Here is a 27,812-nt window from a genome sequence, read left to right as displayed (position 1 = left end):
CATTCAGAAGTGAGATTGCAAATATACATATGAGATGCTCTCATCAGAGACAGTAACTTCTTACTGAACAAATCAAAACCATTTAAAAATTATTGGCTAGAAATAGAATTGTATTATAAACTTTATATATCTCATACAGCATAAGCATCTTAAAGATAAAACAATAAGAGAGTTTTTATGTTGAATGTTTTTATATTGTGTAAATGCTATTTTAAATTGTAAGTCGCTCGGAGCACCTTGGTGGAGAGCGACTAATTAAGAAATGAAAAGTGAAGTGAAAAGTGAGAGTTTAGGTTCACATTGTACATGAATTAGTATGACTTAGTGCAAGACATAATGTTAAATATAACTTCACATATATCATGGAGATTTTATTGATGCAAATGCCATCACTTGGGCAGGAGATTGCAACAACTGGAACAAAAAAGATCTTTATTCAACCTGTTAGTGTTCTAAGCTTTCCCTCCACCCCCTTCATATATCTTTCTGAGGGAAGTTGTGTTTTATTGATTCCCAATCACAAGAAGTGCAAGCCAGGTGGATATCATGATCCAGAGGGAATCTTTATGTCTGTAATTGAAACAAAGTAGGGAGGATTATCTAACATGTTGGAAAATAGTATCAAAATAATTTTGACAAATGGTAAACTGAGCTAAAGCTAATTCAATGAAATTTAGCAGAGACAATACAACATTCTTCATTTAGACCAGGTTCTCAACCTTCCTAATGCCGTAACCCCTTAATGCAGTTCCTCATGTGGTGACCCCCAACCATAAAAATATTTTTGTTGCTAATTCATAACTGTAATTTTGCTACTGTTATGAATCGTAATGTACATATCTGATATTCAGGAAGTATTTTCATTGTTACAAATTGGACATAATTAAAGTATAGTGATTAATCACAAAAACAATATGTTTGGGGGAGTATGGACAATGGATGATGGGATTTGCAGTACTTTCAACCAATTCAGCTCTGACTTCCACAGACCACTGAGACCCCCACAAATTACACACCTGGACCAAACTTGGCACACAGAGCCCCCATGATCAACATGGGTTTGGAAGCAATTGGCAGTGATTTAGTGGAGAAACAATGATGGATCTGGACTAAACTTGGCAAAAATTCTCAATATGCCCAAATTTGAACACTGGTGGAGTTTGGGGGAAACAGACCTTGACATTTGGGAGTGGCAGTTGCAGAGATTTATAGTTTACCTACTATCAAAGATCCCCTTGAACCCCACCAATGATAGAATTGGGCCAAACATCCCACACAGAAACTCTTTGTCAGCTAAAATCTTAATTCTGGTTTTTGCTGACATATGCATGTCCTTTTTCTGTGTATTTCCTAGATAATCTGAAATTGTATCCAGAATGATACTTATTGGGGTGGTTTGACAGTCCTGTTTCATTGCTGAATCCTAAATCTCATAATTGATACCTTCCAGATAGCATAGCTAACAGGAATCTGTGGGAACATCAGATCATGTGGATGACATCCCGCACTTTCCGGGGAGAAATATTAGCTATCTTTCTCTTAAGCATTTGCTGCGTATTTTCAAACAATTAGGAAGGGATTTACTCAAATTTATTATAACATTTAAATTAAATGACTTGACCATGGTTACCAAACTTGCCACTCGAAATTGCCAGATTTGATTGCCAATTTCAGCACATTTATTAGCAAGCCCATTAACATATTATTGGAAATGTTCCTATTGCTTCCAAAGAACAGTGAAGAATAAATGAACAATTCTTTTATGAGGTACAGATACTTAGTTCTCTTCCTCTCCTCAAAGAAGTGGAAGATTTACTACCAGGATGAGGCATAGGCTGGATCTATTGTACCAGGGCTATATATTGGGATTGAAAGCTGGCCTGTGTACTGTTTTCCCTACTCACTCTTTGTGTACACAAGTGCATACAAGCTTTTATGTGGTGCATACCATCTTGTGAGTGAATAAAGATTCCAAAAGTTATAGTCTGCCAAGTTAATTCAGCTAACAATGAGAAGACAGTAGATCTCATTAGTTTGTGAAGTCCTCTGTTTCTGAAATAAATGTCAGGCTTTCATGGGGAGGTGAAGCATCCTTTCTTGCTGACATCTCAACTTCAAGCCTTATCTGTATAATGAGTTGTAATAATATGTCAGGAGTTCTATCCCATCCATATTAGTGGAAGTAGTTGGTGAGAGTTTTCGTTTCAGAAATAACCACTTATGTGTTTAAAATCCCTTAAGGTGAAGAAAATAAGTTCTCATAAAACATTTGAATTTATTTAAAAGTATGAAATATTAAAATGAAACACTTCTTGTCAAATAGGATACACCTGAGAGATCTTTGAAGTCTTGGATTGGCAGGAGACATATTTTACTTTTCAGAAGAAATTAAAGAAAGGGAAATTAAACTCTGTCTTTGTAAGCTGTCTCCTCCTTTCTTTTCCAAGTGTCAGTTTGTGGTTTTGATTAATGTCAAATGTTCCTTTCCCACTTCCTCAAACAATGATATTTTCTGCATAATCCTATGTGATATTTTTCCTTACTTCCTCCAAATATTACCTTGTTCGTTCTTTCACTTTTGTTTAATCATGAAACCATTCTAAGAAAGTGAATATGCTTGACATCTATACTTGTTTTCCCGGTGTTTACTGTTTTCTCCCCCCCCCCCCCAACATGTGATGCTACTAATTTAAAATCATGTAAGGCTAAAATAGTGGACTATAAATGTTTAATATTTGGAATAACTTCAGATGTTTAAAGGATGAGTATAAGTTGCCTTGGTAGTTTCAAACACTTGCTTATCTTGAATGGTAGACTTTGGAACTAACATTAGTAATTGTGACTTAGTGGCTTGGTTTAATGAACAAAGGTGGGCTCATGCAAGCTACCTCCTTATGGTTCTCTAATTTCTATACACCATATTGCATCCATAATCTTTCATGATGGTCTCCCAGATCATGATGGGGGTACATTGTGGAAGAAAGGGCAGAGAGTCCCCTTCCATGAGCATCATTCTACCTACATTGCAATGGAGTAAGGCTATTCAAGTTTCTTGTTCTCTTCTGAAAGCATTGTAGTTATATGAATTCTTAAATGCATTTGGTAACTCTACCTGCTCAGCTGACATTGCCTCCCTTACATCAACTGGTGAGGGAGAGGGCCTTCTCGGTGGTGGCCCCCCGACTCTGGAACTCACTCCCCAAGGACATCAGACACGCCCCAACTCTGGCAGTCTTTAGGAGGAGCCTGAAAACGTGGTTGTTCCAGTGTGCCTTCCCAGAATAAGGAAAATTCTCAGCAATATGCCCTCAAAATGCACTTTATCGCATATTTAGGCTTGACTGTGTTCCTTCATCTCACTTCATGCCCAGCGTTATTTTTTAAATTTTAATCTATTTCATTTGGCCCGGCCATAGGTTTTTTAAATGCTTGTGTGTAACTGTTTATGGTTTATTGTTATGTGATTTATATCAATTGTATTGTATTGATTGTGTTGTTATTGCTTTTGTTTATTGATGTACTGTGGGCTTGGCCTCATGTAAGCCGCACCGAGTCCTTTGGGGAGATGGTAGCGGGGTATAAATAAAGATGATGATGATGATGATGATTATCCCAAGATAGATTATTTTAATTTACACAGATTAGGCTTGTAAATGGCTACAAATGAAAAATTTCCTCCAGGACACTAGGGACTTCATCAGACAGAGTGGGGGAAAGCGTCTTCTTGCATGTAAAATCGTCTTCTTTACATGAGATTCCGTCTTTTAAAAAGACAAAGAATATACTTCCCCCTTCATACATGATCATCTCTCACCTCAACCAGGAGGCCTGAGGCACTGTTCTTAAGACTTATACCACTTCTGAGATACTTAACTTTCTCCTCCAGTACCAATACTATCAAGGAGACAGGAGGCACCATTCTTAAGGCAGACCCTCCCCCGGTTCTCTGGGGTCCTCCCCTTTCCTCCCATCTTTCTCAGTCGCAGAAGTCCAAAACTTTAAAAGGTAGCAGTAGTGCAATTTTAGAAACGAAGATTGCTATGAAGGAGAAATGACGGGAAAAGCAAAGTGGGGATACCTTGAAATTTTGGTCTTTCTAATAATTAAATTAAATTTTAAAAATTACCATGTCAGATTCATGAAGCAGGATTTTGGGAGAGAAATGCCAATGTTCAGTAAGGGATCGCCCATTACTCTGTGTCACTGAAGCAATTCAACACAAGCAAATTTGACAGATCACATCTCATATGTTTTTCACCACTTTCTCATGTTTCCACTCGGGTCATGAGCTCAGAAGACGGTTTTTCCCCATTTCTGCCCAACTTCCATCCCATTTCTTAACACTTCTGAAACAGTTTCCTTCCGAAGCATCATGGACAGATGGGCAAAAGTCTGCATGGAATAACATCCTTGATCTAGTAGTTTATGCAAAAAAAATTTTTTTGTGACCTAGTTTCTTTTTCCCACTTATCTCCAGCTGTCTGATAAGTTGATATTTACAAGCTTAGCCTAGGGATTCGCAGGGCCAGCAAGGGCCATTGAATAAAGAATGTGTCATCCTCCTATAATAGGAAAAAATGACATCAGTTGCAAAAACAAATATATATTTGAAGCAATATTCAGATTTCACATGATTAAAATTATCCAAGAAGAGTGAACAAAACTTAAATACAGTGCATTTTTTGCTGATGTTAAAGGGCTTATAAGGTCCTTTTACGTCAGCACACTTTACCAATTTTAAGTCTCAGCAGTTCTTGGTTTTTCTGACTTAGGAAATAAATGCAAAGGAGGTCTACCTGATTCAGAAAAGATTCTAATTTGAAAGATGTGATATGCTGGGAAGCATATTTTGCATTCCCAAAGTGTGGAAGACCTATAATAATTTCTGATTGGAGAGATTTCAATTGATCAATTTAAATTTAGTAGATAACGTACTTAAAGTGCTGCAATAATTTTGAATCTTCACGTAAAGCAACAAGCCATTTTCAGTGAAAAGAAGATGGTAAAAGGAAACGGCAGTGGGTAAAAACAATCCCAAATTAGTCACTTTCTGTTTTATTTATTGTAGCAGAAAAATGGTTTAAAACAAAATCCTGTTTGAGCACAAAGTAAGTTGATGTGTGGAATGGTGGTGAAATTGTATCTGAAGGAGGCATTCATAAAGGGAGTTAATCTCAGCCAACCAGCATCCTTTGGCTTTAAACTGGAGATGGCAGAAAAGAAAGTGAAGCCATTTCTACATGATGTTTTGCCTTTTGGGGCTTGAGTATTGTTTTCATATGACTGATAATGATCTGGTGTTGAATACCGTGTGTTTGCTTGGCTCGCTGTACGCATTTGCTTCTGTTTCGTAGTCAGAATTGCTCTCTGTTTGTATTTAGATGGATCAATTTATAGTATCATTAAATCATTACTTAACGGTAGTGTTTAACAATCCTTCTCATGCTGTAGTATGGATGTTTGTTTTGTGAATCGCAATTGCAATCTGCATGGCTTAAAGCTTTCACCTCTGTGACAAACTCATTGTGTCCTCTGCAGCCCAGTCCCCAAAAACAATCTTCCTGTGCAAACTTGTGTTAAAATGAGTGGGATTTTTGCTGATACAGGTCTGTGGGGATCAGAGCTAAAACCCAGTTCATGTAGGCAATCACTCATGTGTTAGCCTTGATAAAATTCACAAAGTAATTCACTGTGTGAGTGGCACACAGTGTTGTGTAAACAAGGTATCTTTTCTGTGAAATATAATTTGCTTTTTTTTAAAAAAACAAAAAAACGAGAGCTTTAAAAATGGGATCTGTCAGTATTCTGTCATTTTCAGATGACAAGATAGATGTGGTCTAGGTTTTATACCATCATACAACTTTGTTTCTAGTGTGGTTGTTCAGAAGATGAGACAACCAATACCATGTTATAATAGGATAAGGACAAAGCTGGTTGGAAACTGTTTGTTGACGAGCAACAAGATTTTATGTATCAAGAAAAATTAAAGGACAGCCATCATTTCCTACAGTTTCCAAGCATGAAAAATTAAAAGAAAAATTAACTCATAGTTTAGTATATTGTGTTTGAATTCTGAAAATGAAGCTCCAGTAGTAACTGATAAAAGAAAATAAAAAAGTTGCTTTGTACATTACACATTGGCAAACCAGAAGTGCTGCTGACATTGTTGAGACATTTTGTTGCACCCTTTTTTCCCTTCTCCTGCATAATTCAGAGTTGCAGGTTGGAAGACTCCTGGTACATTTTAAACTAATTAGAGTTAATTATATCTGAACTTAAAGTTTGTTTAGTCTGGAAAATAATTTTGTGAAAAATTCCCAGCTGAAATAAACCTGCTTTAAATTCTGACCTCACTAACCAGCTCACTTTAACATGTAAGCTGGGCTCTAAATTGCGGCTGATATAAAATGAAAAAGGAGAAAGAACATGTGTGTATGAGCCAAAGGTTTGTTCCTCAAAGTATAATATGTCCAACCGAGCTATTGAGTTTTATATCCAGCAGAGGAAAACAGGTAGTTTTAGATGTTTCGTAATGGCAGCTATATCACACATGAACGGTTAAATGACTATCTACCTGATGGTTCAACAATGTGTATTGTTGTACATTGCCGCCTTCCAGCAGTTCCCAGCACTTCAAGTTGTCATAGCTGGGAATGATCCACCATCTAGTCCACCATCATCTGGAGGGCAACATGATTACCACCTTGATGTAGGTTCTAGTTCTGTAGGTGTAATATCAACAAAATTATGTGGTGTAAAAATGGCACAATATTACCATTACCTTTCTCTACAACACTGGTTTTGGGCACCGTTTGACAAAATGTGGTCCATTTTTCTATGTTATTTCTCGTGCTCCTCTCTGCCAATCCATGCAGTCTTTCAGCATGCCAGTTTTGGTCTCAGCCATGGGAAGCTAGCTTTCAAATGTTTGATAGACAATATATAATCATGGTTCCACTCCCTTTCATATATGATCTCATTAGGCTTATTTATTTATTTTACGACATTTATATGCCGCCATTCTCACCCCGAAGGGGATACAGAGCGGCTTACAAGTCATATGTACATACAACATATTATATTATTAGCATACTGCTAATACATCATTCATAATATTCGTATTATATAATATTATATTGTTGCAGGGAGAGGGGTTCTGATGCCGCAGGAGACAAGATGGAACTGTCTTCTCGGCTCCCTTCTTTACTCTGGCCCCAGAGCGGCCGTTGGTGCTGGGGGAAGGGCTCTGATGTCACAGGAGACAAGATGAAACTGTCTTCTCAGCTCCCTTCTGTACTCTGGCCCCAGAGCGGCTGTTGGTGCTGGGGAAAGGCTCTGATGTCACAGGAGACAAGATGGAACTGTCTTCTCGGCTCCCTTCTGTACTCTGACCCCAGAGCGGCTGTTGATGCTGGGGGAAGGGCTCTGATGTCACAGGAGACAAGATGAAACTGTCTTCTCAGCTCCCTTCTGTACTCTGGCCCCAGAGCGGCTGTTGGTGCTGGGGGAAGGGCTCTGATGTCACAGGAGACAAGATGGAACTGTCTTCTCAGCTCCCTTCTGTACTCTGGCCCCAGAGAGGCTGTTGGTGCTGGGGAAAGGCTCTGATGTCACAGGAGACAAGATGGAACTGTCTTCTCGGCTCCCTTCTGTACTCTGACCCCAGAGCAGCTGTTGGTGCTGGGGGAAGGGCTCTGATGTCACAGGAGACAAGATGGAACTGTCTTCCCGGCTCCCTTCTGTACTCTGACCCCAGAGTGGCCGTTGGTGCTGGGGGAAGGGTTCTGATGTCACAGGAGACAAGATGGAACTGTCTTCCCGGCTCCCTTCTGTACTTTGACCCCAGAGCGGCTGTTGGTGCTGGGGGAAGATCTTTGATGTCACAGGAGACAAGATGGAACTGTCTTTTCGGCTCCCTTCTGTACTCTGACCCCAGAGTGGCCGTTGGTGCTGGGGGGAAGGGCTCTGTTGTCACAGGAGACAAGATGGAACTGTCTACTTTGCTCCCTTCTGTACTCTGACCCCAGAGTGGCCGTTGGTGGTGGGGGGAAGGGCTCTGTCGTCACAGGAGACAAGATGGAACTGTCTACTTTGCTCCCTTCTGTACTCCGACCCCAGAGTGGCCGTTGGTGCTGGGGGGAAGGGTTCTGATGTCACAGGAGACAAGATGGAACTGTCTACTTTGCTCCCTTCTGTACTCCGACCCCAGAGTGGCCGTTGGTGCTGGGGGGAAGGGCTCTGTTGTCACAGGAGACAAGATGGAACTGTCTACTTTGCTCCCTTCTGTACTCCGACCCCAGAGTGGCCGTTGGTGCTGGGGGGAAGGGCTCTGTTGTCACAGGAGACAAGATGGAACTGTCTACTTTGCTCCCTTCTGTACTCCGACCCCAGAGTGGCCGTTGGTGCTGGGGGGAAGGGCTCTGTTGTCACAGGAGACAAGATGGAACTGTCTACTTTGCTCCCTTCTGTACTCCGACCCCAGAGTGGCCGTTGGTGCTGGGGGGAAGGGTTCTGATGTCACAGGAGACAAGATGGAACTGTCTACTTTGCTCCCTTCTGTACTCCGACCCCAGAGTGGCTGTTGGTGCTGGGGGGAAGGGCTCTGTTGTCACAGGAGACAAGATGGAACTGTCTTCCCGGCTCCCTTCTGTACTCTGACCCCAGAGTGGCCGTTGGTGCTGGGGAAAGGGCTCTGGTGTCACAGGAGACAAGATGAAACTGTCTTCCCGGCTCCCTTCTGTACTCTGACCCCAGAGTGGCTGTTGGTGCTGGGGAAAGGGCTCTGGTGTCACAGGAAACAAGATATATCTAAACAAGATATATCTAATATATCTAAACTGATAGTGTGATAGTGACTGTGGGAGATAGATCCCTGAAAAGTAAATGTGTGCATTTTCTCCATGCATTTTGTGTTTATCTAACAATTGGCATTTATTTCCATAGGCAATATGTAGGTCGTTCATAATCTTGTTTATCACAAATAAACGAAATGGGACACTCACCTGACAAAAGAGGAGGAAGCAAACATTTTAATAGGTGCACGCTGCATAAAATAGTTCAGGTCCATTTTTTACTCTTTCTAAAACCTGATCACTGAGACTGTGGGTTGCAGTTCAGTTTCAAGGAGGAAGCCTCCCGTGCTTTGACTACATTTACTTCCAGAGCTGCTAAAGGCAAAGGTTGAAGTGCTGACAGCTATGACAAAGTCCAGTGTCATAATCTGTCACCAGATGAGTGAGACTATAGGGTTTGTGGCAGTCAACAATGCATGCCGGACATTATTCAAGTGTCATTCTAAAAGACAGGAGGTGTTACCCCAAGGAGAAGAACTATCAAAAGCTGACAGTCATCTAGACACTTAAGGTTAAATGTCGTCCTTTGAATTAAATGTATATATTTTGCTCCATGTTGATTCTTGAAATTCAGCATTTAACATTTTATATATTACTACTTGGGGATGTTTATGTGAGTGAGAACAATCCCGCAATTTTGTTAACCTTTCTACTGAAAGGCCAAGCCACACCAGGAACTTTTATTAAGGTTGACTGTCAGAACTGAGAAGATTAGATCATTTTTGCTAAATGAACAACTGAAATTTGTTCAGTATGTTGAATTGCATTATTTAATGTATTCCTTCATTGGTTTGTTTTCAAAACAGACTGGCAGATTATCAGAAAATAGCATGTAGGTGGTTACTATTGACACTTCCCTTAACACATTTTGTTCTTAGCCCCCTCGAAGGTTCTCTCTGTGACATTTTCATCTTCCTAAACCTGGCATTTTCCAGATGTGTTGATCACTAGGCATCGGTGTGCTTTAAGACTAATAGGGAAGGCTGTCCTAAAGCATGAAATTGTAACATGTTAAATGATATTTTACCACTGGTCTGCAGCTGTCTTTGTGCCATCCACCATGCACACATACAGAATTGTTTGGGTTTGAAAAGGTGAATAAGGTATAATTACATTTGATTAGTTATATCCACAGAAAAGGAAAGAAGTCTGCCTTTTAAAATATTATTTTTTCTGCATAAGCAGTCTTGCTTTAAAATAATTCATGCAACAGAAAATCTGTTTCCAACGGTAGCTGGTTGTAGAAATATGTAGGTCACAGATAGCCAGATGGAAGAGATATTGAAATATTGCAAGAACTCTTCTACCCGACATGCAGGTCTAATCCTTGAAGAATACTCATGTTAATGCCAAGGAATGGATCGTCTTGCCATATTTATTTATTTAAAACTTCTCTACCTACGTAGAGGGACTCAGACCGGCTAACAGCAGAAGTTCAATTCACCAATACAACTAAAAACATCATAAAATCGTAATAAGTTAAAATACAAACAGAATAAATACATATAAGCCAAATCACCAAGATAGAATCAAGTTCAAATGTGGTCAGTAGTTATTAGGTTATTGCTGGACTCAACCAATTATTCTGGGAATGCTTTGTCCCAGAGCGATTTTTTTTCAGGTTCATCCCATACACTTATTGGATTCTAGCTGCAGAAAAAATGTAAAATACGATGGCATTTCATATTTGACAGTAATTATAAAACATGTACCTGAATTCTAGTCTGGCATGAAAGGTTGAAATATCAGGATTACGGAGTTCTGTGTTTACTTCTGATTTATTTATTTTTTTAGTATTTTTAGATACATTTGTCTAAATAAATAGTTCTTTCCTGGGAAATCCACCTTATATGGCAGCCTTATTGTTAACATCAAATGTCCTTTTCCATTTCTTTTCTAGGTGCTTGAGGATGCAGAAGCTCAGCATCTGTTTCAGTCCATTTTGCCTGATATGGTGAAGCTTGCACTCTGCCTGCCTAGCATCTGCACTCAGGTTGGTAGTCACATCTTCAGTGTTTTCTCTGTAGCAGATTAATTTGCTGTATGCCACAATGAATCCTTGAGGTCAAAATGCCAAAGCTGTTATGTGGTTCTAGCCTTGTTGAACTCAAGCCTAGGGAATACTGAGGACAAGACACATCCATAACAATATAAAAGGAGATTAAAAACTCATCTCCCATTCTGAAGCTTGCTTTGAAACATATATCAAAATCTTGCATCCACTGGCGAGATGTGCTATAAATCAGCTAGGAAGTTTACAATGTGCGATGATTTATTTTGTTCAATTCTTTCTAATTAATGAAAAGAAGGTTTACTGTAGATTTAAATCATTGGTGGTTTACATCTAGTCATTTACTTTTCTCTTGGAGGTTATGGCTTTCCTGAGTTCTATAAAATTCCTGATTTATTATATTAGTTTATTAATAAAATTCAAGATTGTGTTAACTACCCACCATTTTTTTCTAGTATAGCAAGCAGTCTTATCAAGGTCACACACAGGTCTATTATATTGTTAATAATAATAATAATAATAATAATAATAATAATAATAATAGCAGTTTATCATTAGTCACAGGCAGGTCTGTTATTGTTACTATTATTATTATTATTATTTTCTTTGATGATGATATAGCAATCTATATCATTAATCTCGGGCCCTCTGGTGGTGCAGTGGGTTAAACCGCTAAGCTGCTGAACTTGCTGACTGAAATGTTGGCAGTTCGAATCCAGAGAGTGGGGTAAGCGCCCGCTGTTAGGTCCAGCTTCTGCCAACCTAGCAGTTTGAAAACATGCAAATGTGAGTAGTCCAATAGGTACTGCTTCTGCGGGAAAGTAACGGTGCTCCATGCAGTCATGCTGGCCACATGACCTTGATGGTGTGTACATACAACTAATAATAATAATAATAATAATAATAATAATAATAATAATAAAGCTTTATTTGTACCCCGCTACCATTCCCAAGGGACTCAGTGTGGCTTACATGAGGCCGAGCCCAAAAACAACAATACTAAGCTTAATGTCAGGGAAAACCTTTACCTTTACCTTTACTTTCAAGGCCACAGGCAAGACCAAAACTGGTTTTCTTTCCATCAATTTTTCTCTCAAAATTAAATTGAGTAGACACGTGGAAACGTGGAAGTATTTTTTGTTGTGCGTGTGTGCGTGAATGTGTGTGTGTGTGTGTGTGTGTGTGTGTGTATATATGTATGTGTGTGTGTGTGTGTATGTGTGTGTGAATGAGAGGACAACAGGAGGAACTCAAACTCATTGCTTATTAGCATTTAACAGACTGTGTCTTAACACAAGAGACAGGTCTTCATTTTCCTGAATCAAGGTGGTAACAGGATCAGTGGTCATAAGAGATAAGATCTCACTCTTTTGAAAATCCATACTTCAGCCTCATGGTTAATATGTTTTAAAATCTTCTCATTAAATAATACTTTAGATGACTGTGAGTGGCCCCATCAGAATTGTTGAGCTCTTCTTTTTACTGGCAAAAATATGTTACAGTACCATGCAATTGATCTCAAATGTGATATATCAACAAGATGTAACATGTAGAATTTAGATAGTCTGGTCTGCATTAAGAGAAAGTACTTTTCAGCAATGATTCTTTGGAATATGGTGACTTACCATGCATCACCAAGTGAATTGTGCCTTGCCAGATAGATTGGCCCTGATAGACATCAGTACTTATCTTCACCCTGGCAGATACCTGTGCTTGATAGAGCAAATGCCTTTAGTGGGAATTCACTTTGTGTGAATTGCTTTATTTGCAAAGTCACTGGGATATTTACATGTGTTTCAGAATCCCAGTCATGCTTCGTTCTGAATAACATAGAAATGTCAGTAAATATAGCAAGAAACATGAAGGCGTTTTCATGCTAGGTGTTTGGATACCTGTAGAGATGGCACTCTGGACTGACATAATATAAGGACAGAGCTTTTTAGTATGATCTCATTTCTGCTTATTCAGTGAATATCTCTATTTTTTTTTAAATAAATGCATGAAAAGAACTTTAATGTCATAGTTCATGTTATTTCTTGTGTGTGCTTTTTTTGTTTGTTTAGAGGATTTTAAAATTCTTAAACAGACCATTTGGTCTAATCAGTTGGATTGTTATAATTTGCATTAAAGATTACTGAAATTTATAAAAAGTTCAGGTTTGTTCTTGTGCAGTATTTTTGATCTTTGTAAAATGATAGTTTGTGAACTCCCATAGATATATATTTATCTTCCAAACATCTTGCTCATAGATCAGCTGCTTCTTAGATTCTTTGTCAGATTCTTAAATAGTTGTTTTGGAAAAACTCAGAGATATAAAGCATTTCAGTGAAAAAGATTCATCTGTATGCATCTTTTGAAATAATTCCAGATGCCATTCTTTGTATTTTAGCTTTTTATTCACAATGTAATGGAAAGAACATGTTTCTCATAAGTTAGAAAAATTCTTATTTTAACAACTGTATATACTGATGTATATGTCTAAAAGACACTGCACAAAAATTGAACTGAAAAACCTAGGTTGACTTATATATGGATCAGTGGGTTAGCTCTCCACCATGCCGCTGCTTCTGGTGTTGGTGGTTGACCCTTTCCCATCATGAAATATTAGTTGTTCCTCAGTCTTTTAGGAACTGGGGATAGGATAGAAAGTGTTACTTCCAGTCCCATTGAATGAATGTAAGGTGGTTCCTCCTCCTTGCAAACTGCCTTCAGCTGAGGCATGTAGCGGGGGGGGGGGGCTTGGGAGGCTTGCCCCCCCCCCAAATTCTCATGGTGGTCCGCAAAAAGGCCTTACTGGTACATTATTTAAACTGTTATGTTTATTCATATCATGATCTGATCACCATGCGCAATATATCTCATATGCATGGGGGTACTCAGCCCCCCCCCCAAATCAAACTCAGCCCCCCCCCCCCCCCCCCCGCGAATTAAAATCCTGCTTCAGCTTATACGTGAAGTCAACATATATATGAAGACACTAGCCGTCCCCAGCCACGCGTTGCTGTGGCCCAGTCTGGTGATCTGGAAAATGAAGTAATAACAAAGTGTTGATTTCTAATACATGTAATTTCTTGATGCTTGTGGGTAAACAGTATTTCTTGCTGTTTCTTTGTCAGTGTTGATGTGGAGATTGTCTGGTTTGCCTACTCTGGAACATGCAACATATTATTGTCCTTTTTAAGGGTCCCTTTCAAATCTATGATACTATATCTCTCTTTGTGTGAATCATATCTATCTATATATGGCTGAATGGCTCTTTGTCAGGAGGGCTTTGATTACGTTTTCTTGCCCTGGTGAAGGAAGTTGGACTGGATGACCTCAGGTATTTTCTGTTGGTTATAGGGTTCTGTGTGGGAAGTTTGCCCCAATTCTGTCGTTGGTGGGGTTCAGAATACTCTTTGATTGTAGGAAATTATAAATCCCAGTAACTACAACTCCCAAATGTCAAGGTCTATTTCCCCCAAACTCTATCTGTGTTCATATTTGGGCTTGTGGAATATTCGTTCCAAATTTGATGCGGAGCTATCATTGTTTGAGTCCACAGTGCTCTCTGGATGTAGGTGAACTACAACTCCCAAACTCAAGGTCAATGCCCACCAAACCCTCCTAGTGTTTTCTGTTGATCATGTGAGTCCTTTGTGCCACATTTGTTTCAATTCCATCATTGGTTGAGTTCAGAATGTTCTTTGATTGTAGGTGAACTATAAATCCCAGCAACTACAAACCCCAAATGACAAAATCATTTTCTTTTGCGTGATGGTCACTCCTTGTGTTAGTAGGTGTCTTGTGGTCAAGTTTGGTGGCAATTTGTCCAGTGGTTTTTGAGTTATGTTAATCCCACAAACAGGACATTGCATTTTTATTTATATAGATATGGTAAGAATAGAAGAAAGAGATTTTGCAATACAAAATCTTCAAGGATTTTCCCAGCAGTTTTTTATAAACTGATTTTTAAAACTTAAGCCTTGTATTTGAATGTTAATAGTCTATTTCATGTAGCTTCAGGAGACAAAACTATTCAATATTTTATGTTGGGCATTTTCAGGGTTTCATTTCTAACAAGGGCTGTTGGTTAGTTCTTGGTCTTATAAATTAGGTTATAAAATAGAAGCCCAGTAATAGTGGTGCTAAAATGGGAATCTTGTTGGGGATTTTTGAACCCTGAAATTCTTTGCTTTCACTTCTGGAGGAAGGTATACTTCAGTTCCTCTTTCACAGTTGCGTAGTTTTGTGTATCATTATGCTGTCTTGTTTTGCAGCTGTTCAGATGTGATTGCTGTGATTGTCCATTTTCTTTAAACTGTGTGACACCGAGACTGCAAAATACAGCTGTTACAATCTCTTTATTTTATTTTTCTTGCACTGTTGCTCATATTCCATCTGTTCCTCCTATGGACTCTTCATTTTGTTCAGACTAGTGATGCTTTGTTTGCCATTCTTGTTGTTATTGATTAAAAATCTTCAATTTGTCAAACAAGGCCCTTCCCAATCATCCTGAATAAATAGCTATTGAGTGTAATGATGCTGCTGATTTAGGAATCTAAATTACTTCTGCTCTAAATTAGTAAATGTAATTTTGTTCTCCTATGTTCTTGTTGATGGGCGGTATGTTAGTTTTTAAAATTGCTAACCTGATTATGTCCATTTTCTGCCCTTTTGTTAGCCAATACCTCTACTGAAACAAAAAATGAACCACTCCATCACAATGTCACAAGAACAGACTGCTAGTTTGCTAGCCAATGCCTTCTTCTGCACTTTTCCCCGGCGAAATGCCAAGATGAAATCAGAATATTCAAGCTATCCAGATATTAACTTCAACAGGTATGGTGCCAGTTTTAACAGATCCCATTTTCTGGACTGTCTTAATCTAGAGAATAAACCCTTTATATATATATCACTTATATATATATATAACTTATTTACTTGAGAGGTACCCCAAGTTGTCGGATTGCAGGCAGAAGTAATGCAGTAACTTTAAAATTAAATAGTGAAATTTGCTAAATTTGGAAAGTTAGGACCTGCTTCTAATGTAAGGCCTTTATAGAATATAAAATAAATAAGCCATGCAATATGGGCGAAGGCATGTCTGATGGTTGTTGTTATTGTTGTTGTTGATTGCCAACCTTTGCTTTCTTGCTTCCATTTACTCATCGCCTACCCTTTTCAATTCTACCAGTCTTCCTTTCCCTGAAACGTCACTTATTCCAACTTTCTCCCAGGGGTCCACAAACTTTTTAAATGGAGGGCCAGGTCACAGTCCCTCAAACTGTTGAAGGGCCGGATTATAATTTGAAAAAAAACATGAATGAATTCCTGTGCACACTGCACATATCTTATTTGTAGTGCAAAAACCACTTAAAAACAATACAATAATTAAAATGAAGAACAATTTTAACAAATATAAATTTATTAGTATTTCAATGGGAAGTGTGGGCCTGTTTTTGGCTGATGAGATAGGATTGTTGTTGTTGTTGTTGTTGTTGTGTACTTTCAAGTCATTACAGACTTAGGTTGACCCTGAGTGAGGGCCAGGTAAATGACGTTGGAGGGCCGCATTCGGCCGCCGGGCCTTAGTTTGAGGACCCCTGGATTAGACCAATGGATTAATCTGTACCATCATGAACAGATGCTTCTTGGTAAACCAAGAATAGGACTTGAACGGAGCAGGCGTTTGCCTGCCATCAGTTGTTATTCAAGGAAATTAATGTTAACATCCAGCCAAAAGTAAGCATGCTTGAGTTCCATACAATTCTGTGGAAGGATAGAATATGGGCCCAGACCTCTCCCTCTCATTATTCTTCATTATTCTTCAATCAGATTGACAGTACTCCAGATTCATAACTTGGCACAATGGAATGTGGCTGAATGTGTCACATCATATAATATTTGATCTCAATATTCTGATGTTTCTTTCGTTAAATGGGAAAGATAGCTTTGAATCGATCTCCAATTAAGTTAAACTAAATTATTTGTTTGTTTGTTTATTTACTTCATTTATACCTCACCTTTCTCCCCCTCAGGGGCCTCAAGGCGGTTTACAACTCCAGTACAATTCACTACCTGTAAAATCAACAGTAAAAACAATAACCTACCCCCTCCATTAAAACAGTTAGTCAATAAACACATTGAAACAGTAAACTGATTAAAACATATAAAGGCGTAGTTCCATTCGTCCAACATCCTTGTTCATAATCCATATTCAAACCGTATCTTTAAAAAAAGATTTTATTTACATACCATAACAACTTACATTATAAACAAAACACAAAACAGTGAACATTTTACGAACACATAACCCCACCACCAAACCGTATTGAAGCCCGTAGTCATTTATTCGAATGCTTGTGTGCAAATAAATTAATCAAACTGTATATTTTAATGTTGAGACAAATGTTTTTTAATGTTTAAGTATGCATATAATTTACTTGTGCGCCAGCTGCGCCTGTACCTTGGGAAGTCTGACTTGGCCACGGTAGTCCACGCTCTGGTTACATCCCGTATAGACTACTGCAACGCTCTCTACATGGGGTTGCCTTTGAAGACTGCTTGGAAGCTTCAAATGGTCCAGCGTTCGGCAGCCAGGTTGCTAACAGGAGCGGCACTCAGGGAGCATACGACTCCTCTGTTGCGCCAGCTCCACTGGCTGCCAGTTTGCTACCGGGCACAATTCAAAGTGCTGGCGTTAGCCTATAAAGCCCTAAATGGTTCTGGCCCTACTTACCTCTCCGAATGCATCTCCTCCTATGAACCAACTAGGACATTAAGATCATCTGGGGGGGCCCTGCTCTCGGTCCTGCCTGCATCACAGGCGTGCCTGGCGGGGACGAGAGACAGGGCCTTCTCAGTGGTGGCCCCTCAGCTGTGGAACACCCTTCCTACAGATATCAGATTGGCCCCCTCACTGTTGGCATTTTGGAGGAAAGTGAAGACCTGGCTGTTCGAACAAGCATTCAATTAAGCAGTGTAATTGAATATAGGAATACGGAATAATGGATGATGAGATTGGATTCTGATTTTACTGATGAGACGCTAATGATTGTTATATTGATGTTTAATCGTTGATGATGCTATTGTTTTTAACTGTCCCATATTCGTTTTGTGATGTTTTTGCATTGAATTTTGCTGTTGTTAACAGCTTTGAGTCACCTGAGGGCTGAGAAAAGCGGTATATAAATGAAGTAAATAAATAAATAAATTCATGTCCCAGCATTGAATGTTTGTCATTTGTATGTTGTGCTCCGCCCTGAGTCCCTTTCGGGGTGAGAAGGGCAGAATGTAAATGTTTTAAATAAATAAATGAAGGAAGGAAAGTTTTGTCATTTCTACAACTAGCTAACCCAAGTCCCCTTCTACACTGCCATATAAAATCCAGATTATCTGCTTTGAATTGTATTATATGGCAGCGTAGACTCACATAATCCAGTTCAAAGCAGATAATGTGGATTATCTTCTTTGATATCCTGGACTACATGGCAGTATAGAAGTTGTCTAAGCTTCCTGAAATGCCTCTTCATAGGATCAAGAGCCTTGTTGTTTCCCTCCTATGTCAGTAGTGGAGTGCTAATAACCAGCAAGAGTCCGCCAACAATCATAGCATTAACAGTACTAGCTGAATGTTTCTGATTGCAAAGGTCTCCATCAAAGACAGTGAAAGTGTAAATTTTGCTGAAAGACATCAGGGGCTCCAATCACGCCCTAGTTATGGCAAACAACCACTTAGTAATAATTTAGATAAAATAGCATGAGCACCCTTTGCACCTGTGTCTTCTTTACATTGTCATCACCAACAAATAAATGCTGAAACTTGCTTGGCAAATTAAATCTGGCACTTTTCTCTCTTGCAGATATTTTCACAAAATAACCCTTAGATATCATGTAAGAGCTGGCCATTTTAGGTAATAAAATAAAATGGCACATTGAATATGTGCATATGAAATACAAAACATTGTCTTTGCTGACTTGAGATCTGACAGGCCTATCAATCAGTTTGATCAAAACTTGGTATAAAAGGTTGACAACACCATGTATTTTATTTCACTTAAACCACCTCAAGTACACCATTGCTTAGCAGCCTTGTGTACTGAGAACAACAGCAAGTAATTTGTTTTTATCTCTCCTCACCCCCATCCCGGCTAATAACACTGCTGGTAACTGTTAGATATTAAAATTGGAATGGCAGCTCTTAAGCTTCTATACCATGTGGGGCAGGGAACTGCTGTCTATATCCCCATTGGAATGATTTATTTATTTATTTATTTACAATATTTATATTCCCCCCCCCCTTCTCATCCCGCAAACATTCAATACCATAGACACACAACATATATAGACAGACACACAGAGGCTATTTAACATTCCAGCTTTTTCTTGAGGGTATTCTGGCCACCAGGGGAGCTGTCGCTTCACCATCCACTTGTCACACTGATGAAGTACTTCCTCATTCTTTGCATGCTTGCTGGAGATTTTTATGGCATCATAAATTAGCCTCCCTGCATAAGTGGTACCTAAATTTCCTACTTGACAGATGCAACTGTCTTTCGGGCTGCAAATGTCGACAGCAAGCTACACAAATATGGTCAGACGCTCACTCCAACCCAGGCTGGCTTTAAACTCATGACCTTTTGGTCAGTAGTGATCTTAATGCAGCTGACTCCCAGCCAGGTGCGCCACAGTCCCGGTGCTTTAACCTCACTTCCTGTTTCTGAGAACAACATGAAATGAGAGGAAATCCACCCCTGGGAAGGGAAATTCATTATTGGAAGAGTTATCATGGGGAAAAGATGTCTCCTCTGAAGCTTTATCGCCAATTGTTGTTTCCAAGGCAATGCAAAATGTTCATAATTCAATTGTCACAGGGACAGAAACTGAGGTGAAATCCTCTGAACAGGGACTGGAGTTACACTTTAAAAAAAATAATCTGTTCTGATTTACAGGGTTTTTTTTTTTAAGTTAGTGGTAACAAATAACAACAACTTTCATTGTAACCTCTGTCATCATCTTAGGCTGAATCTACACTGCCATATAATCCAGATTATCAAAGCAGATAATCCAAACGATGTGCTTTCAACTGGATTATATGAGTCCACACTGCCATATAACCCAGTTCAAATCGGAAAATCTGGATTTTATATGGCAGTGCAGACCCAGCCTTAGTATCAAACGGAAAGGTTTTCAAAACTTTCTTTGGAACACTGAAGGTAAGGAACATGTATACTAGTTAAGATATATGTGTCTTCATGGCATAGTCTTAAGAAAGGAAATGATTATGGTGTATATTGTGTTTATACAGGAGAATGGAAATCTGATTCAGTTGTAATGCAATTCTCTCTTACCATAAACATCAATTTAGTACCATAAATGAGTATTCTCTGTGGAGTTAATTTTTTCATCTCTTTAAACAAATCTGATTAGGGGATAGGTCTCCATATCATATTTATGAAAACCGTCTGTCGTTGCCTCCTACACATAAATCAGTTCACATCTGAATATTTTTAGAAGCCAATATGATGCAGCTGGTTTAAAGACCTAACTTGTGTGACCATGTATTCTTTGAGTTTCTTATATTATGAAAATATACATAACAGTATCCTGCAATTCCTTAAACATATTCATTGTGGTATAATTTATAGCCTGTTTCAGCACCAGTAGACTGTTAAACTAGAAGAAGTCACACCACAGTGTTTTTTTTCTTTTTTTAATGTACCACAGGACTACTGGGTTTTTTTTAGCCAAATAAGGAAAAATCAGAGTCTTATTCTTGCTATGTTTAAGTAGATGTTGTGGAGCAGATATAAACGAAAGGGAACCCACATCTGTAGTGCAGCTAGAGACCAATCTTCTGTTTTTGAGGGCTGCACAGACTGCTAGAAGAAGATAAGGAGAAATCTGGAAATAGCCAGAAGTGAGCTTTTGGTTTTGAAACACAAATATTCTTTTCTGTGGGATGTGAGAATACCGCAACCTCTTTATATTATGAATTGGTGCTCTTAGATGCTTCCAGGAGACGAAGCCCCCTTCCCTTTTGCCAGAAAAAAAGGTAGCCCAGGAGTTAGAGAGATCCATAGCAACCTTGGTGGACTTTGTGCTTCTCCAGTACTGCATTTTAGCCATCCCTGGTTTTTAGGGGGAGCATGCCTGGAATGAGCAGGGAAAGCACTTTATCACCAAATATTTAGAGCGGTCTACCCCCCCCCCCCCATTTAAGGAGCTCCACTGGCTGCCGTTTATTTTCCAGTCCCAATTCAAGGTGCAGGTTATCAATTCAAGGTGCTGGCTTTAGCCTATAAAGCCCTAAACGGTTCTGGCCCTACTTACCTCTCCGAACGCATCTCCACACATTAACCGACTAGGACATTAAGATCGTCTGGGGAGGCCCTGCTCTCGGTCCCGCCTGCATCGCAGGCGCGGTTGGCGGGGACGAGGGACAGGGCCTTCTCGGTGGTGGCCCCTCAGCTGTGGAATGCACTACCTGTGGACTTCAGACAGGCCCCTTCACTGCTGGCATTTCGGAGGAAGGTTAAGACTTGGCTTTACGAACAAGCGTTTGGCTAAATAGTGCAATTAATTCATGAAGATGGTACAACCGAACATAGGAATTGGTATAGGATTATGATTACGGATTCTGATTTGCTTGCTGAGGCTTATGATAATGATTGTTTTGATCTGTATATCTTGTATAATGTGTTTTTAATTGTCTTCTTTGATATTGTTATGATAACCTTTACTATGTAAACTGCCTTGAGTCGCCATTTCGGCTGAGAAAGGCGGTATAGAAGTAAAGCAAATAAATAAATAAATAAAATCACCTGTAAAACCCTAAACGGTTTGGGACTCGCCTACCTTCATGACCGTATCTCCCTCCATGAACCAGCCCAGGCTCTCTGATCTTCTGGGGAGGACCTTCTTTCGCCCCTTCCAGTTTCACAAGCTCGCCTGGTGAGCACAAGGGAGAGAGCTTTCTCCTCTGTGGCCCCCCGACTCTGGAACTCATTACCTGGAGAGATTAGGAAAGCCCCTACCCTAGAAACCTTTAAAAAGAACCTTAAAACCTGGCTCTTCTGCTGCGCTTTTGGTAAGTAGGTATACAACCTCACACTATTGCTCAGCCTCAACGTTTTTGTCATTGGAGTATATGTCCCCCCCTCGTGAGAAAGCTTGATTCCACAATCTCCGTTTTAATGAGTCCCCCTCCACAAATAACCTGCTTCTCCTTTTATCTCACCTTTTATCTCACCCGAGTTTTTAAACAGTTTTTAATCAGTTTTTTAAAATCATTTTTTCACACATGTAGCCCGCCCATTGTCACTGTGACTGTGTTTATTGTAATCTTATATAATTAATTTATTCATATGTTTTATGTAATTATGATGTTGTTGTTTGTTGCTTGTGTTTTTGGTTTTATTTTGCTGTAATTTGTTGTTTGGGCTTGACCTCATGTAAGCCGCCCCGAGTCCCCGTTGGGGAAATCGTGACAGGGTATAAATAAAGCACGCGCACACACCTACAGTATATACACACAGTATGCACAGACATAAGGAAAGGAAAGTAACAATAGAAACTGAGTCCCATATTGGGAAAAAGGCTGGGTGTAAATGAATATAAGAGTAATAGGAACGCATGCAGTATAACTGTAAAATAAATTATCATGGATCTAAATATCAAATGTATAACTGGGATGGGTCCCATGTGTACTTAGCACCCATGCTGTTTTTAAAAAATATTTTGAAATACATGGGGCAGAATATTTGGGCTGTTAATATCAATTTGGGGAAAAAAACGCAGTTGAGAAATGCTGTTTTCTGATGGTAATAGTGCCAGACTATCCAATGCTTGTGCACCCACAGTGCCAACAGTGCTTTGAAGAAGCTGATGCACAAGTTTGGGGAAGAGAGTAGATTCGCTTTGACAAGTTCATGAAGAATTCACCCGTAAATAAAACAATACTGTTTTTTATTGTGTAGAAGTGATGTTACACTTGACATTTTGCTGGCTGGTATAAATATAAAAAGATATTGCCTGTGAGGTTAAACGGTTGAGGTGTGTTCCTTAAACTTTCTGCTATGGGAATCCCAAACCTCTAAGCTACTTTCCATGCAAATAGAGAAATTGAAGCTCATTTACCTAATTAACTTGAAAAGACTTGCAGCCATAAATGAGGGTTTGTTTTCCACAGCACCTTATGTGTGACATTGTTTGGAGCGGATTTGAGCTTTTTTTCATCAGAAGGCATAAAATCTAATTGGGTAGTGGAAAATTCTCATGTCTCTTAAATTTGTAAAAATAGTAGTCTGAAAACATCAATTTTATGCTCAATCAACTGCCTAATTCACTGCTGGATGTGAAAGGCAGTGCTTAAATGTTAGAAAAAAGACAAAATACCAGTACTATGTAGTTGAAAAATCAACACTCTGCTACCAGTATGAGAGATGTAATCAGCCCTATGTTTCAGTAGCAAAAAATCAAAACAAAACAGAAAAACAAAAACCTTGTATGGGGAATAAATGCCAAAGTGGAGGTGGGAGTGATTTTTGAAAATATTATCCACCTTTTCTTATTTGGGAGTTACTCTTCCCCGGTCCAAATTTTCCATAATGCAGAACAGACAGCTTAATTGCTGGAAAGATACATGGATAAAATACCTGTTATGATCCCTATTATACCTGTTACCATAAATATCATGTTGAAGAGAAATATGGAATTGCAAGTAATGTATCAATTACTATAATATAAATCTGGGTTTGCTGAGCTTTGTCTTTACTGTCACTGCTATATAATTAGATGTACATTTTAGAAGACTTACTTTCCTGCTGGCTTCTTGCATTAGCCAATTGATTATTTGAATTCTAATCAGGGAATTGCTTTGGATTGGTCTCAGGAATATGTTTGAACATTTAAATTCTTGTCATTCAAAAAAATCAATTAATTCTTTAATTGGTCAGCCTCTGACTGTTAGCCTGATTCATTCAATTTGAATTTTATGCAGACATATAGAAGCAAGATCCTACACTTCTAAGAGTGCCTAGTGTTAATCCATTATAAGTATTGGTACCAGTTGTCTGGAACCACGTTGTACAGCTTTTGTATGTTAGATTTTGTTGTTGTTCATTCATTCAGTCGTTTCCAACTCTTCATGACTTCATGGACCAGTCCACGCCAGAGCTCCCTGTTGGCTGTCACCACCCCCAGCTCCTTCAAGGTCAAACCAGTCACTTCAAGGATTCCATCCATCCATCTTGCCCTTGATTGGCCCCTCTTCCTTTTTCCTTCCATTTTCCCCAACATAATTGTCTTCTTTAAGTTTTCCTTTCTTCTCATTATGTGGCCAAAGTACTTCATCTTGGCCTCTACTATTCTTCCCTCCAATGAGCAGTCAGGCTTTATTTCTTGAAGTATGGACTGGTTGGATCTTCTCGCTATCCAAGGCACTCTCAGAACTTTCCTCCAGCACCACAGTTCAAAAGCATCTCTCTTCCTTCGCTCAGCCTTCCCTATGGTCCAGCTCTCACATCCGTAGGTGACTATGGGGAATACCATTGCTTTGACTATCTTTGTTGCCAGTGTGATGTCTCTACTCTTCACTATTTTATTGAGATTGGACATTGCTCTCCTCCCAAGAAGTAAGCATCTCCTGATTTCCTGGCTGCAGTCTGTGTCTGCAGTAATCTTTGCCACCTAGAAATACAAAGTCTGCCACGGCCTCCACATTTTCTCCCTCTATTTCCCAGTTGTCAATCATTCTTGTTGCCATAATCTTGGTTTTTTTTTTATGTTTAGCTGCAACCCAGCTTTTGCGCTTTCTTCTTTCACCTTGATTAGAAGGCTCCGCAGCTTCTAATTTTACTCTTTTTTTTTAGATTTTACTTTTGCAAATAACTCAATGTGTCTTTACTGTGTAATACATTTTCAGAAACATTATCCATAGCTAAAACAGAACAGTTAAAATTTGCCATGTATTTTTAACTGCAAAGATTCCATTGCTGTTTCCTCTTTGCAGTTCCCAGTACAGGGAACATCTTGCATCTTGTAGGGTTCATCAAATGGGTGATGTTAAAGCTCAGAAATAGTCCAAAACTGCTGTAAACTATACAAGAAGGGTTTTGCTGTCCCCTGACCAGCTAGAGTTCATCCTAAAATAGATTACTGTGCATCAACCCCTGATTATATGAGATATGGAGAGTCCAAGAGACTTGAATTTCTCCTGTGGGCAAATGGCATCAGCCCCATTCTGGCTCTTAAAAATTCTGCTGTGCAGATGTTAGTATTATGTAAGATTTGAATGTTTGCGTAAAATAAAACGAACCAACACACATTTACTGTTGATTTCTATTTCCTTTAAATTAGTGCAACTGATGAGAAGATAGCTTGCATGACATACATGTAATTTCCCTACTTTTGACTACGTTGTGCCAGACGGAGCACCACAATTTGATTTTTTTTTTCAAGAAAACATGGCTTTCTGTGATTGTTTTGCCAATCCTATTGCCATTTCTCTCAACACACTCTTTGTAAAAAAAATTGTGATGCACATGTGCCTGGGTCATTTGTATGTGTTTTTTTTTCTTTGTGTCAGCCATAGTCAGTTGTTGCCAGTTGGGCAGTTTTTTCGTCACCTGCTATGCCTCTTGGTGCATAACTGTAAGGACATAAATTCTTCTTTTCCATAGATTGCCACATACTAACAGCAATTTTGACTAGCAAATTGCTTCATCAGCTTTGGTGCAACTGGAAGCCTGGAAAATTAACTTTTCATCTGATTTTTTTTTCAGCACTTAGATATAATCTTCGACATAGTCCTCAACTTATTTTTAGTATGACATCTGAAAAATTAAACTTTCCTGACATATCTCGAATGTATTACTTGTGTTCCTAATGCAGGTCATAATCTTTAAGTTCTGCTACAAACTAGCAATAATTTTGTGCTGATATTTCATTTTTTCAGCATTATGCTCTGAACTTTCTTTATACATTGAACCAAGGGAGAGAATTACGCAAACATCTATCTTCTATTAGTTTGTAGCTTTCATCCCTTACCAGAAGAGCTAGCAGTGAGGGATGATAGGAGTTGCATTCCACCAATATTTGGAGGGCTGCACTATTCCCATCCTTCAAAGAAATGGAAATCAACTTACAAGGATGATAAAGTGAAAATAAATGTTTACTTTAAATCAAATCCAGTGATTCCAGTCTTTCATGGCTGGAATCACTGGGTTGCTGTAAATTTTCCGGGCTATGTGGCTATGTTCCAGAAGAATTCTCTCCTGACATTTCACCCACATCTATGGCAGGTATTCAGAAGTTGTGAGGTATATTGGAAACTAAGCAAGGGAGGTTTATATATCTGTGGAAGGTCCAGGGTCGGAGAAAGAACTTTTGTCTGTTGGAGGCAAGTGTGAATGTTGCAATTAATCACCTTGATGAGGACTAAAGACTGACAGGTTGGAGGTTTGAATCTGGGGAGAGTGCAGATGAGCTCCCTCTGTCAGCCCCAGCTCCCTATGAGGGGACATGAAAGAAGCCTCCCACAAGGATGGTCAAATATCAGACATTCGGGCGTCCCATGGGCAATGTCCTTGCAGATGGCCAATTTTCTCACACCAGAAGCAACTTGCAGTTTCTCAAGTCACTCATGACACACATACACACAAACCTTGATTAGCATTGCAAAGCCTTGCAGCTTCAAGCCTGACTGATTCCTGCCTAGGGGAATCCTTTGTTGGGATGTGTTAGCTGGCCTGAATTGTTTCATGTCTGGAATTCCACTGTTTTCAGAGTGTTGTTATTTATTTACTGTCCTAATTTTAGAGTTTTTAAAATACTGGTTGCCAGATTTTGTTCATATTATAGTTTTCTCCTTTCTGTTGACATTGTCCTCATGCTTATGTATTTTAGTGGCATCTCCATGTAATCTGACATGGTGGTTGTTAGAGTGGTCCAGCATTTCTGTGTTCTCAAATAATATGCTGTGTCCAGGTTGGTTCATCAGATGCTCTGCTAAAGCCGACTCCTCTGGTTGAGTTAGTCTGCAGTGACTTTCATGTTGCTAGATTCGTGTTTGGGTGCTACGTTTGGTGGTCCCTATGTAGACTTGTCCACAACCGCATCGTAGACTCCTGCAGAGGTGAGAGGATCCCTCTTGTCCTTTACTGAATGTAATATTTGTTCGATTTTCTTAGTAGTAATTTGGATTTTCTTAGTTGATCGTTTGTAGGTTGTGCTTTCCTATGCTGTCAGTATATGTATGGCAAGAACACTTTTCTTCTGGGTGGATCTTTGTCTTTACTGTTGTGGCTTGTTCTTGGTCTTGCAGCTCTTCTGATGTCTGTGGTGGAGTATCAATTGGCCTGTAGAGCCCAGTTTAAATGGTTCAGTTCACATTGGAGAAAGTGTAGTTTGCAGATTCTCACAGCAACCCATTACAATTGTAATTAAATTTTCTAAAATTGATTTTGTTGCGTAATATTAATAACAACAACTTTATTTATATCTCACCACCATCTCCCAAGAAGGGACTCAGTTGCTTACATGGCACCAAAAGTAAGCAATTGGTGTTGCTTACATGGCAGCAAAAGTGCAATACAAAACATAAAACATACAAAAGTTTGCCCAAATCAATGAGCAACACCAGTTAACAACTTACAATAATTAACAGAATACGATTGGAAATCAGATAAGCATAACTGCTGAGAACACAACAATAAATTGAAGATAAGAATTGCCATCAAAAGCAATTCAGTAAAAAAAAAAACCGTAAAGAGACAGAACTTTAGCACACATTAAAATCTCTGTGGGACAAAGGGTTTTAGAGTGAAAATAATCCTAATGAGACTTGTTTTCCTAAAAGGTCTATACTGTTATTTTTTGTGAAGTATTCCTTTTCTTTTCTTACTTTCTGATTTAATTGAATAAGTCTTTCTAAGTAAAATCTTGTACATTTTAATTATTTTTCACCA

The 27,812-nt window shown here is 39.0% G+C and overlaps 1 protein-coding gene across 3 annotated transcripts in view; it reads left to right on the top strand.

Annotated features, from left to right (window-relative positions):
• Window positions 1-27,812, top strand: part of PARG (poly(ADP-ribose) glycohydrolase) — a 92,710-nt gene that overhangs the window by 33,261 nt on the left and 31,637 nt on the right. For all 3 annotated transcript variants that reach the window (XM_060768994.2, XM_067465631.1, XM_060768995.2), the window contains exons 8-9: window positions 10,753-10,845; window positions 15,527-15,684. In XM_060768994.2, the coding sequence (XP_060624977.2) occupies window positions 10,753-10,845; window positions 15,527-15,684 (251 nt within the window). The remainder of the gene's footprint in view (window positions 1-10,752; window positions 10,846-15,526; window positions 15,685-27,812) is intronic.

This window comes from Anolis sagrei, chromosome 3, assembly GCF_037176765.1.
Source record: "Anolis sagrei isolate rAnoSag1 chromosome 3, rAnoSag1.mat, whole genome shotgun sequence".
Classification (NCBI taxonomy): domain Eukaryota; kingdom Metazoa; phylum Chordata; class Lepidosauria; order Squamata; family Dactyloidae; genus Anolis; species Anolis sagrei.
This window is presented reverse-complemented; position numbering and strand designations above follow the sequence as displayed.